The 13,373-nt window shown below is 38.1% G+C and overlaps 2 protein-coding genes across 2 annotated transcripts; one reads left to right on the plus strand and one right to left on the minus strand.

The window, feature by feature from the left end:
- The first annotated feature begins 1,691 nt into the window (after positions 1-1,691).
- LOC149500782 (transmembrane protein 209) lies at positions 1,692-10,603 on the plus strand. Its single transcript, XM_089735186.1, has 9 exons — positions 1,692-1,992; positions 2,080-2,208; positions 2,672-2,847; positions 3,313-3,598; positions 4,691-4,803; positions 5,464-5,564; positions 7,681-7,804; positions 8,453-8,730; positions 9,217-10,603. Coding segments are annotated over exons 1-9 (1,347 nt in total). The 5' UTR covers positions 1,692-1,990; the 3' UTR covers positions 9,355-10,603.
- An 809-nt stretch (positions 10,604-11,412) lies between these two features.
- On the minus strand, positions 11,413-12,978 carry pch2 (pachytene checkpoint 2 protein). The gene has a single exon (XM_089735187.1). It carries the CDS (start codon positions 12,864-12,866, stop codon positions 11,562-11,564), a length of 1,305 nt encoding a protein of 434 aa, XP_089591313.1. The 5' UTR covers positions 12,867-12,978; the 3' UTR covers positions 11,413-11,561.
- Between the last annotated feature and the right edge of the window lie 395 nt (positions 12,979-13,373).

Raw genomic sequence — 13,373 nt, forward strand, 5'->3', positions numbered from 1 at the left:
CATGTTGTAGATTTCTGAAAGTCTACTTAAATTTCAAACAATTGAGACCCTTTTTTCCCTTGGCGACAGTAATGTAACAAATTTTATTTTATTTACCCGAATGCGAAACAATTTTTTTATTTTAGGGGCACGATACCAATTTGTTTCATTTTAAGGCGTTATGTGTTGTAACTTTGTATTTTATTATTTTTATTATAGGAGTGTTTACAAAGTGTGTCACGTTTTTAATGGTTGCCTGTGTTTCTTCACGTCAGTATTGTTTACGAGTAACCACAGTTAAGGTAATTTAGCCATGATAATAATTTTCGTAATCCAAGATCTATTATTAATGCACAATTATACATGTTCGTAATGTTGGACTTCAGGACGTTCAGAACACGGTCCCGTGTTTCGAACTAACTACTTAATTAATCTTGTGTACGTACCCTTGAAATATTTGAAAATTTAACGAACATTTAAAATAAATAAAAAATATGACCTGGAAAAGAAATGCAAAATATCATTGAAACTATAAATAGAATATTGGTAACATTGTAATTTATTATAAAGGCGGGTGCAAACGTAAGGCTGTCAGAAGTCCCCGTGCGCGAGGACCGTATGCGGACGGCATTAATGAATAATTTTCATCACAGTGTATCAAACGGGATCGTACATTTTTCGAACAGTAACTTGAATCATAAAAGTGTGTTTTTGAATTTCTGATGTGGCGATGATTACTATACTTTTTTGGCCGTGGGCCGAACCGCCTACGAGGTCCCCGCGCCTAGGGACCGCGTGGTGTATGGGACGATCCGCAGATGGGAGCTGATCGCGGGCTCAAGGATAGTAATAATTAAGAGACCTGGTGTTTGGAACCTCAACCCTTACATAACGATTATATGTTGAATAAACGATTTTTGTTGTTGTTTGATTTGTTATTTAAATTTTCCGTATTGCCAATAGAATAAGTATGAATGTTTACCTTGGAGATATGTCTATTTTTAAACGCAACAACAAATTTATTTTAAACTAGCGACCCGCCCTCGCTTCGCTTCGGAAACATATTTTATTATTGATTGATAGCTGAGTCCCGCGATGTTACCCGCGGTGATTGTCGTACCGCGGGTGAAGCCGCGGGGCGAAGCTAGTCTAATAAAAGTAGCCTAAATTACTCTTTATATCATCAGCTACCTATCAGTGAAAGTCCTGTCAAAATAGGTCCAGCCGTTCCAGAGATTAGCCTGAACAAACAGACAGACAGACAAAAATTGTAAAAAAAATTCTTTTGGTGTATGTACCGTATATATTATATTCATATGCATGTAGTAAAGAGGCTATTTCAATATTACAAACAAACACTCCAATTTTAATTATATGTATAGATAAAATAGAAATCTTTTGAAAACGTCTAAACTCTAAAATATCCTTAAAATAATTAAAAATGACTTGCGTGCTTATAATGATTATTATTTAATATTTGATGGTTCGTATGTAGATTACTATTATGAGGCGCTACCAGCAGTGATCTATTCGAATCGAATTATGTATTTATTGCAAAATTGCCCTACGTAACCAATTGAGCGATATTACGTTATAAGAGTGGACGATCCTAGCATCAACCTATTTCGTCATAGCACCTTCTACTTCTCTTCTAACTTCCACGATTCGACCTATCTCGTCCACAAGCAGATTTTGATTTTTTTGCAGGATATTGCAGGATTTCTCAGATTCTTCCATTTCATTCATTAATATATTTATTTGAAGCATTCCATTTCACTTTTTCGTAAAACAAACATAGTTTCGGCATTTTGTCACAGAAGAATACATTGTTGTTTGAGCTCAGTTCCGATTGCTTGTACAATAGACGATGAGAAGAATTTGACATCTGACAGATTTACCAACAAAAAAATAATGCCGGTTTCGAATTAAAAGTGGTCCTGATAAATGGCAGAGAATAAAGAAACTTAACTATTCCCACCTCCTCATTTGGTGTTTGACATCAATAATCGAAATGTAAGTAATACAGAACAGAATAAAATAGATAAATATATAAAGAAATTTAAAAGTATGGTTATGCATAACATTTGTGTTTATATCCAGGTCCCTCAGTCCGAATTCTAGCCTTGTGAGGCGCACGATTGACTTGAATTATGAAAATAAGAAGCGTGCGAACTCTCTAAAGTGGATCGCGGTCAACGGCATATTGTTCGCAATATTCATATATGACTTGTACGTATAAAGAGTCGAGGATAAATCGAAAATAGCTTTTCGTCCAATATACAAATAAATTACGAATATTAAATTAAACAATCTCGTCGCATTTCCTTTTTAAAAAGTTAGTTAATACTATTTGAATAGAGATTGAAAAATTACAAACAAAATATTAAAACATTTAACTTTTGAACTAAGCATAACATTTGAACAAATATTTGAACCTTTCAGTAAAGCATCGAATATTAATTTTATTATACCAGAGTTCAATAATAGAGAGGTTATAAAACCTTTATGTTTTTCTTTTTATCATACAGAAATGTGAATTGGTTTCACACAATCTTACATAGTAAGAGTTACGCAATGATGTACCTACTAATTAAAAACATAAAATAGTTTTTAATTTTAGCATGTTGCTGTTTTACTTTGGCCAATCACTGTCTACCCTTCCTCTATACTAATTTATTTTGAAATTCTGTAGATCATGCAAGTGCCCAGGGTACACATCAATCCTGCATTATGTTGAGTTAGGCCTTGCTACGGTACTGGCTGCTAACCTTATCCAACACACACTGCAATTGTTGCCAAGACGAGCTGCATCTGTTGCAATCTCACCTACTCAACAGAAGTTACTAGGTCTTAGTGATGCTGATCTGGGTTTGTATTATGCTTGTATTAAACTACTGGATTGAATGATTTTCCTTCAGATAAAAAACCCATTAGGCTTATCAGATCATATTATATAGTATACTTCAATGTGGTTGGCATTTTGAAAAAGATTGTTATATCTCTATCCAAAAGCTATATATCATCTAGGTTATCAGTTTTACTCATAACAGTGAAATAAAGATAACTTAACTAGAAACTGTTTTTATAAAGAACTATAAGTATATGTCTAATCATGATCAACAAGGTATCTTTCAATATGTACATTTAATACATAATATGTAATTAAGAATTTGAATTTCAAAGAGTTATAAAAAAAATAAGTTTGTATCCGTTTCAATAAAGCGGTCAACATAAGGCATTTATTAATAAGTCAGCAGGTACTATCTATGATAACAGGTGCAATATGTTCGCATCATTCCACAACATTTTCTGAATTGCGTACACTATTCACAGATTCGTCATTCGTAATATCAAAAGCGGACATCAGTAGTTCCAGTGCTATAAAGGATGATGATGCGTGGCCAGTAGATGCACTGTCTATATCCTCTCGCATGCAACAAGCTCGAGACACGTCTCCTCCTTCTTCACCCCCATCTCCCAATTCGCCTCCCTCACCTCACTCTCCACATATATCTCCTCGGAATAGATCATCTCCCCTCACAAATTCACCACACTCACCTGAACGGTTTGCGAGAGACGAGTTTATCTCTGATAGTCGGGGCTTAGCTGATTATCTTAGGTATGTTATTAATTTCTATATTATTTAAATGTAATAGAATGATAATTAGTAAGCGTGTTCACTTATTTCTTTTTTATTGGTATAACATCTTGTCATAGCACTAAGAGGCATTAAGTACCTATTTTCCAGTACCTACTGGTGCGCATAGAAAGCACAATGTGAGACAAGATCAAAATCTCAATTGCATTGGAAAAATAGTGAACTATTTTAACCAAAGCACAAGATTAATAGACATTCTTGGAATACATGACTATGTAGATAAAAAACACAACCCGTGTAAGCATAGGACAATTTTTTTTAAATACCTTGCAACATTCATTAATAAGGAAAATAAAAAGCATAATTAATATATTTTATTATTGAATTAACTTAATTACAAGCTTAAACATGTTCGTCGCCACCTCAACTATATCCCGTATGCTTCCGTGGAGGCTCCATCATCCCCTATGGTCACCTATGGGAGACGATCTTTGTATGCGCTGCTGAATGTGGCGTACACAACTTGAGATTTAGATAGAAAGAAATCACTGAAAGTCAAAGAATATCCGTTTATTATCTACTTCGCTAACAAGTAACTAATTCTGTCTATGTTGACGTGGTGAGTACCGCTATATATAAGTGCTGATTACTCACGTCATCTCGGATCCTCCCGATCCACTAACGGTGCTTTTAGGTACTTCAAGCACCGGTCACCGTTCTCGTCGAACCCGTCGCTTGCGACGAAGGGCTCGACGAGTAAATTAACTCTCAGATACAGCCCACTGAGTTTCTCGCCGGTTCTTCTCAGTGGGTCGCGTTTCCGATCCGGTGGTAGATTCTGCGAAGCACTGCTCTTGCTAGGGTTCGTGTTAGCATCGTCGTCAGGTTTGATCCCCGTGAGCTCACCTACTAGCCACGGTTACGCTGAAATAGCCTCTCAAGGCTATCAGCTTAGGTAGGAAAAAAAAAAAGAAGCTGATTACTGGCGCTTTATATTACGATTTGAGTAAAGCGATGTAAAAGTGCTGATGTGAATGCACGCGTGCCCTACGATACATGACTCGTACACTATTGTTGAATTTAATATGATTTTGACAACCGGTGACGTTACAGACAGTATGAGGAGCGCAGTCGAGCCGAGGAGACGACCGCGACGGAAGTCCCCGCGTGGGGCCTGCAGCTGGCGCCCGCGCACTCTCCCGCCCTGCACTATCAACTGGCCACTGGTACGTTTACTTCTAGAATTTAAGCTGTCCAAGACAGCAGCATTCACATTCTGGTTTTAATGAAATTCAGAAAGTGTAAATGTCACGATAATATCTCGTTGACAGACGACGGGCGTGACTGTCTTTTTTTTTTTGCTTTGATGGGTGGACGATCTCACAGCGCACCTGGTGTTAAGTGGTTACTGGAGCCCATAGACATCTACGACGTAAATGCGCCACCCACCTTCAGATATAATTTCTAAAGTCTCAAGTATAGTTACAACGGCTGCCCCACCCTTCTAACCGAAATGCATTACTGCTTCACGGCAGAAATAAGCAGGGCGGTGGTACCTACCCGCGCGGACTCACCAGTAAAATTTTTCACAATATTTTACAGACCCTATCTAGAGCCATCTCAATATTGGCTAAACCTTGATTTCTTACAGTACACCCACCACGGTCCAACCTAAACCGATCCAAAGATGTCTGAACATCAAGCTTGTAGGATCACTTGAGACTAAATGTATTAAATTGTATATTTTATTAGTTACTTGTCCAAATTAAAATACATAACTTTTTTGTAACAGCATTACAATGGTTCAAATCGATGCCCATCATCATATCGTTCATAATTACTTTTACTATTTATATGAATTCAGCAAATATATTTGTTACTTACAGAAGCTTTTCGTAGTTCAGAAGAAGGAGGTCCGGTGCCGGCCCTACGGAGGCTGCAACTCGACCCGCAGAGGCTCACACAATTCAATCTTAATCTGAGACTGGTCTGTAACATCATTGTTGTTAGATAAAAACTTTGTGGTCACATTGACAGCTCGTGCTGAGATGTGAACTAGATTTGTAAACCATCCCATCTATACAAGTGAAGTAACTTTGAAGAAGGGTTTTGAACTGCATGTGAGTGTGAGTTCATCGATCTCCTTCATACGTCTGAGATTGTTACTGCTTATCACATTATTAATTACGAGATGATGACCGAGCTTTGCTCGGCTTTTTTTTATAACACCATCTTGTGTCTTTAAAGCAGTAAAAATAGTATTATTATTCGCCAATAGATGTCGGGAAGAATCATAAAGTTGATTATATTATTGAAAACACGAATAAAACAACATTTTCTGAAAATAAATCGTAGCTAGATAGATTTATCGCCCCCGAAATCCTCTGTATACTAAATTTTATGAAAATCGTTGGAGCCGTTTCCGAGATTCAGATTATATATATATAACTAGTCAGGTCATAAGTATTGTCACACAGTAAAAACTTTTCTTTTAGAATGCTGGCCACAAAAAAGTTTATTGAATTCGAATTTCGAATTGTTCACGAAAATAAAAATGTATACTTTTAGAAATTTTACTCATTTTTAAATATGGAGTGGACGCTTAAAGAAGACCGTGTTGCAGTTATTGCGTTGCATCGTTGCGGTTACGCGCCAATTCAAATTTTTAACATACTGAAAATTTTGAATATAACCAAAAGATTCGTTTATCGTACCATCAAACGATACAATGAAGACTCTAGTGTAGATGACAGGTCAAGAAGTGGTCGCCCTCGGTCTGTTAGGACTCCAGCAGTGATAAAAACTGTGAAGGCGCGAATTCAAAGAAATCCCAAACGTAAGCAGAAACTGTTGGCCCTTCAGATGGGGTTAAGCAGAACCATGGTGAAAAGGGTGTTAAATGAAGACTTAGGGCTTCGGGCATATCGAAGAAAAACAGGACATCGTTTGAATGCTCGTCTAATGGACCTGAGACTGAAGAGATGCCGCGCTTTGTTGAAGCGGTACGCGGGAAAAAAATATCGGGAAATTCTTTTTTCGGATGAAAAAATTTTTACCGTAGAAGAGAGCTACAACAAACAAAATGATAAGGTGTATGCACACAGTAGTGTGTCCGTATTCCGCGTGTCCAACGAGGTCATTTTCCATCCTCGCTCATGGTATGGTTGGGAGTTTCTTATTGGGGCTTAACAGAGGTACATTTTTGTGAGAAAGGTGTAAAAACGAATGCAGTTGTGTATCAAAATACAGTCCTGACGAACCTTGTGGAACCTGTTTCTCATACCATGTTCAATAACACGCACTGGGTATTCCAACAAGATTCGGCGCCAGCTCATAGAGCGAAGAGCACACAAGACTGGCTGGCGGCGCGTGAAATCGACTTCATCCGGCACGAAGACTGGCCCTCCTCCAGTCCAGATTTGAATCCGTTAGATTACAAGATATGGCAACACTTGGAGGAAAAGGCGTGCTCAAAGCCTCATCCCAATTTGGAGTCACTCAAGACATCCTTGATTAAGGCAGCCGCCGATATTGACATGGACCTCGTTCGTGCTGCGATAGACGACTGGCCGCGCAGATTGAAGGCCTGTATTCAAAATCACGGAGGTCATTTTGAATAAACTTTAGTGTTATAAGAATCTATATTTTGTTAAGTTCATTTTGGTATATGAATGGTTACATAATGAATAAACTTGTTTCAAATATTTTACATTAAACATGTGACAGAATTTATGACCTGACTAGGTATATATATAAGAATTGCTCGTTTAAAGGTATAAGATAGGCACATTCAATAATGTCAACAATGTGTTTATTATTGCATAACCAAAGACTCTTGGTACATTTGGTCTTAAACCATTATGAACTCATAGACCGCTACGAGACTACACGCTTGTTTCCTGAACCTCCGTTAGAGGTTTCTTGAAGGCGTTCGTCGGAATCAGTTCCTCACGCCACCTAGTTTATTTAGAATCTAATCAATCATTTCTCTAGAATCACCTAGATCTAGAAAGAAGTTTACAGTTTGTAACTTTATATAATTAATTTATTGAAGTGATCAAGTAATCTCTTAAGTAAATCAAATTGTCTTTACAAACGTCCAGTGGATCCACGTGACAATCCTCGAGCGTCTGGCAAATGAGCTGGACCGGCCTGATGCAGGGCAGGGACTGGCTCCATTCCTAGCTATACACACTGACCAACAGTATCTCATCAAGCGGATCAAAGGTAACACTTGCTTCTTCATCGGTACTGGGGGTGTCAGTTAATAATATCATTAATTTATGTAAGTGTTTATGTTATCTCTTTTTAGTCGTCTCCCACCGCTGTCATGTATACTGGTCAGAACCTCTGCATTAATTTCGTAAACCGATATGTTCCCTGAATATTGTTTGCCACGTACCATCTGATAATGCTATGAACTTCTCCCAAATGACGTTTGAGAAATGTTGTCAGCGGTAGGCAGAGACTTGGTTGTTACACTTGCTTTGCTGATCTCCATGAGCCACTGTGGCCAAAAACACCATGATATGTACTGTATGCTTAGTTGCATTATAACCTATAAAAAATAATTTACCTGCCAAAAAATATATTATTATTGACCTCATTGACAATTGTGTATATGATAAATATAAATGTTACACAATTAGATAGACTGAAATTATCACGGTGGCAAATTTTCATCATGGAAGTCGTTCCTGAACATGTCTTCAGTACTTAGAGGAGAATGAGTATCAAGGTCGTTCGGAGTGAGCACGCACATGTCTCAGATGCCAGTTTATGTCTTTTAATTTTTCATGTCTCATTTAATTTTATTTTCTTAAGCGATTTATTAAAGTACAAGCAGTTTTGTATTAATGACTTAATGTCTTTCAGAACTGTCCCGGGGTGGGTGCATGAGTGCTTACAAGTGGGACGGAGGTAGTTCTGACTGGGACGAATCCAGGCCTCCCGATGCGGAGCTAGTGCTTCGGCTAGTGGCCACATATCTAGACACTCAGCTTCCTTCGAACGGTGGAACCAAGCCCTTCACGGACGGACATCTCTCTGTGGCACCCAACCCTCCACCGAGGGGGCCCAGAGTTTTGGGGATCCATCGAGTGACAATGAGGCCTCCACACTATGTGCTGGTCTTGGAGGAGGAAATTGTTGAGGTGAGAATTATGTTTTTATAATTTAGCTGTTAATTAATTTAAAAAAAGATATGAAAATATGTTTTTGAGAAATAATGTTACTGGGTGTGTTGCAAAGATGCACGGGTCAGTCCATCCTGCCTGGTGCAGTAGTTATACCATTCAATTGATATTTTGATATTGCGATGTTTGTGGGATCTCGTAATGAAATAACCTCCGGCCCGTCGAAGCTGTTGTTTATGAACGAAAACATTTGACTGGTGGGCCGTATAAACTAAATGTTACATGTCTCTAGGAAAATATATTTACTTTAAGTTCTGTGGACACACAGTGTGATTCGCGAAACAACGACAGAACAACCCCGATCCATTAAAAATAAAATGGAATTAAAATGGTATGGGGTCATTGTAAGTTTAGTACTAAAGTTTACTCCGAGTTGAACACAAGTGGTGGTGGTGGTTCATCGTTGGCTTCAAGTGTTGTACCACGTAAGTTGTGGGTGCGCAGGTGTGCCGGGGCCGCAACAACATGCTGCACACGCTGCTCATGTTCGTGGCGGCGGCCGCGCGCGCCCAGCCCCCCGCGCTGCGCCGCGTGCACCTCGGTCGCGCAGGACTCAACATGCTGTGGATCATCGGCCGCTGAACGCATCTGTGTGCTCACTCAGAGTCTAACGTTCTCAATAACGTTAAAGTTAACTCAAATATGTATGAAGTTGGAACAGCGCCCCTAGCGGCAAACGTACGCAAACGTTCCAACTTCGAAGATTTTGAATCAACTTTTACGCTGTCGAGAACGTTAGAGACGCGCACTAAGCACACAAAAGTCATTAATAGTTAAAGTAATCATCCTCAATCCTGATAATAGTACTGGTTAATGTACTGTTAGTTATAGTTATTGTACTGTCGTCAGTCTTTGATATGAGTGCCAATTTACAAATTAATCAAAATTCAGTTTCTTAAAATTTCGTTGAAAATTAAAATTGGATGTTCGATTTATTCGATTACCTATACTTGCCACAGAAAGCGCGGGAGCAGCTGACTAATGGGTGTGTTATGTTTTGATCGTTTAGTTCAGAATACGCATTCACTAATGTTCGAACATATCCTCTTGCTTGTGCGGTTGCTATGGGACAATGTACTTAATTGATTGATTGATGTCCATATAATTATGACTGTGTAGATGACGACTGGCTTTATTGGTTAACTCCAATAAATATCACAATTTTTTGAAGCTGGAACGCGATCTGTGCGTCATACGTACTACCTATGTCTAGACTAACTTTAAATTTATTTGTAAATCAAAATAACTGACACGCACAATATAACATGTGTATTTATTGTCAAAAAATGAACACACTGATCAGGCGTGTAGCGCTGTATGGGGGATTTGATATTAAGGCTAAGAAATATAAAACATAAACTCATAGCATCGTTGACTAGGAAGGTTACATCGTCTGCCGACGTGCCTTACTGAGTGTAAGCGAACCTATGCATAGTGATGTTAGTGCAGGTGACAGGGTGACCTTAAAATCTTTATGGCTTTCTTTCAAAATTCTGACATTTGGGTTCAACGACCTTGCGCAACATGGGGCAGCCAATTGCATGTGTAACTCTTAATTATTTTGGTTTGTGTATATGATTGAGTTGATGATACAGTCCAGATGTTGTGGTACTTCAGTGAAAGTGCGTAAATACGATCATGATTTATAATTATTGGGTATAGCGCAAGTTTTAATAAATTATGTAGGTACTTCATCGATTAAGTGCAGAATGTGGCTACCTATTACAAGGTTTATTAATGTTTTAATGTATAATTACGTGATGAATTCACTTGTAGGTATTACTCACGATTAGTTGTAAGTTTTAAGGAATAAATAGTTATTATTTTTGAATGTTTTTTTTCTACCACTTGTTTAAATCTTTCATTTCAGTAATAACCAACCAATCTTGCTAAAATCATACATTGTTATATTAATTAGCATTCTAGTATATCTAGTATATCCCTGGTGTTTTAAATACTATAAAAATCTTGCTTAATGTGGATACGTAATATAAATGCTAAAATTAATAGTCAGTCAGCCTACACAAGAAATGAAAGTACCTTGACATAAGAATTTTCGTCAGGACTTCCACTATCATCTGTGCCAGTTTCATTTCAATCAAGGTCCAATTCATCATGATGTCATTCACCAGATGTGGAAAAATAGCCAAGGACACTTTTCTATTACAAATTTTCATTGTTCAATTGGTTCTTCATCTTGTTAGTACCATAATTACAAAGCCATGTTCAACTTCCAGTTAGAGTATGTGTTTCTGGAGTTCATGATGAGACAAAATTGTAGTTTAAGACTACTTAACATGTAATTTTTTAACTTAATACCATATTTTATAACCAGTAGATCTTATCAAGGAGTCCAAGAAAGGCTATTTGGTTTAAGCGACATTTTTAAGTAACTTTACAGGAGAGCTAATTAAAGTTTAAAATTTAGAAAAAATATCAAAACAGAAAACTTCTTAAGCTATTTGAATGGAGTAGACTTAATTGCAGTTCAATTAGAAACATCGAACCATTGATGCTTATACCAAATACAACATACATTTAACTACAAAGATCATCTATTAAGCCAAATGTGGCTTAAACCAAATAAATAACCTTTCACCCCTCAATATTACTTTTGCAATGAATAGAAAGAATGTGAAGTTAAAAATTAAATTAATTTAATTCTCTTATAATTACAATAGTCTTATAGGTAAGTTTGAGGCTTCTATGTATTAGTGAAGTACAAAAATATATGAATACAATTACATTCTTCCTACAAAATTAATTATGTTAAATATATTCCTCATCACTTAATGTCCATTAGTAACTACTATAGGAGGGGGTCTTTGATTGTGTTCATCGTCTAGTTGTGTTGCATCTTCAAGGTATTGGTGCAGCGCCGCATATAGCCACTCAATAAATGTAAGAAGGTCTGGTGCCTTCATACCTCGTCCCTGTAATGTGGCTAGAACAGGCAAACGACGCAGTGCCCTCCCACTCAGACCTCGTGCAGCTGCCTCTTGTGCCAATCCCCACAGGCGCACACTTGCACGTGATCCTGCACTCTCGGCAAACCTTGCACTCTCCAACACACACAGTGAAAACACACGTTCCCGTTGTGTTATTACACCTCGTGCCATAAGCTCACTACAGCATCCACTGAATATTTGGTAGGCGGCACGGGCTGATGGTGGTCCCACAAGCCGTTTTAAATCAGCACGGTCCACAAAAGCCACATCAATCGCGCCTGTTACGTTTGATGTTGTCAAAACGAGAACATTAGGAAATCGCCTTAATCGGTCCAGCTGAGTTAGAAGAGCGTTCACGGCGCGAATAGAGTCGCTCGGTTCGAGGCCGGCAATTGCAGCTCGTCTTGCGGCCGCTAATGATTCTACCTCATCTACGAGCACGACTGCTAGTAGCCGGCGATCGGACACAATCTCAACGACGCGTTCAAATAATCTTGCGACGAGCTTTCCACTCTCAGCAAACCACTTTGAAAATAGTCCATGTGCATTTATTTCGACTAGTCTAGCTCGCGGGAACCGGTCACCTAGTCTGATGGCGAGTTTCTGAGCCAGAGCGCGACACAGGCTCGTTTTCCCCGTCCCTGGTGGTCCGTGTAACAAAACAACACGATTACAACTCACAATGTGTGGGTCAACACCGCGATCAGCAAAGTCTAGTGCAGTCTCCACAAATCTAACTGTGTCTTCTTTTAATTTCGTATCATATACTAAGTTCTCCCACAGACCGTGAAAATCTTGAGCTGGTAGAGACCATACGTCTGCGGCTGCAAATTCTTCTCCGGTTGAGGCATCGGTCATAGTATCAGTCTCTACTCCGAACGTATCTAGCTTGTAAACGTGGTAGATCAAGTCCACGGCAGTAGCTGACACCTCTGTATGGTGATCAACATCACAGAATGTAATAGAGTGGACGTGCTCCTGTAGTTCTATATTTTCTTCAAGTTCTGGTCCAGTGATACTAGCACCAGGAGTTAAACAAACGTAGTTTGCTAAATGTGAATGAACGAGATCTTTAATACGGTCTTTACACAGCCGGCTTTCTCGTTTTTGAGCGACTTCGACGTGTAATGAATTTTTTAAATTCATTTTGGTTTCGAGAAAAATTAATTTAATGATATGTAATCGAAAAGAAAACTTTCGTATTTTCAAAATTTAAAGCTAACGTATGACATTGACAATCATTGCTTTTTTTAGGATTTACATTAAGTGTATAATCTATGGGATTTACTGACCTGGCATTGAGATCTTTAAGACAGACAATCCTTAATGCTTATCCTGTTTTGAAAATTCAATTTCCTGTGCACAATACAACATACATACTTTGCTGAGTTGTGGTTTAATGTATTTTTTTTGTTTTGTCTATTTCTACCACCTTCTTATGAATTCGTATCCCAAGTAACGTGCAGTATGCAAAAGTTTTGAATTATTACAATTGAATAAATGTCACTATAAATAATCTTGATCTTTTGCAGGGTACTTACTACTGGTGATAGGGCATCTTACTGATATTGTGAGCCAACACGAATAGATATAACCAATTAACCTTTACGTTATGGTTTGAAAGGTAGAGCCTGCAGCGTACTAATAAAACTA

This window comes from Bombyx mandarina, chromosome 19 (genome assembly GCF_030267445.1).
Source record: "Bombyx mandarina strain Sakado chromosome 19, ASM3026744v2".
NCBI lineage: Eukaryota > Metazoa > Arthropoda > Insecta > Lepidoptera > Bombycidae > Bombyx > Bombyx mandarina.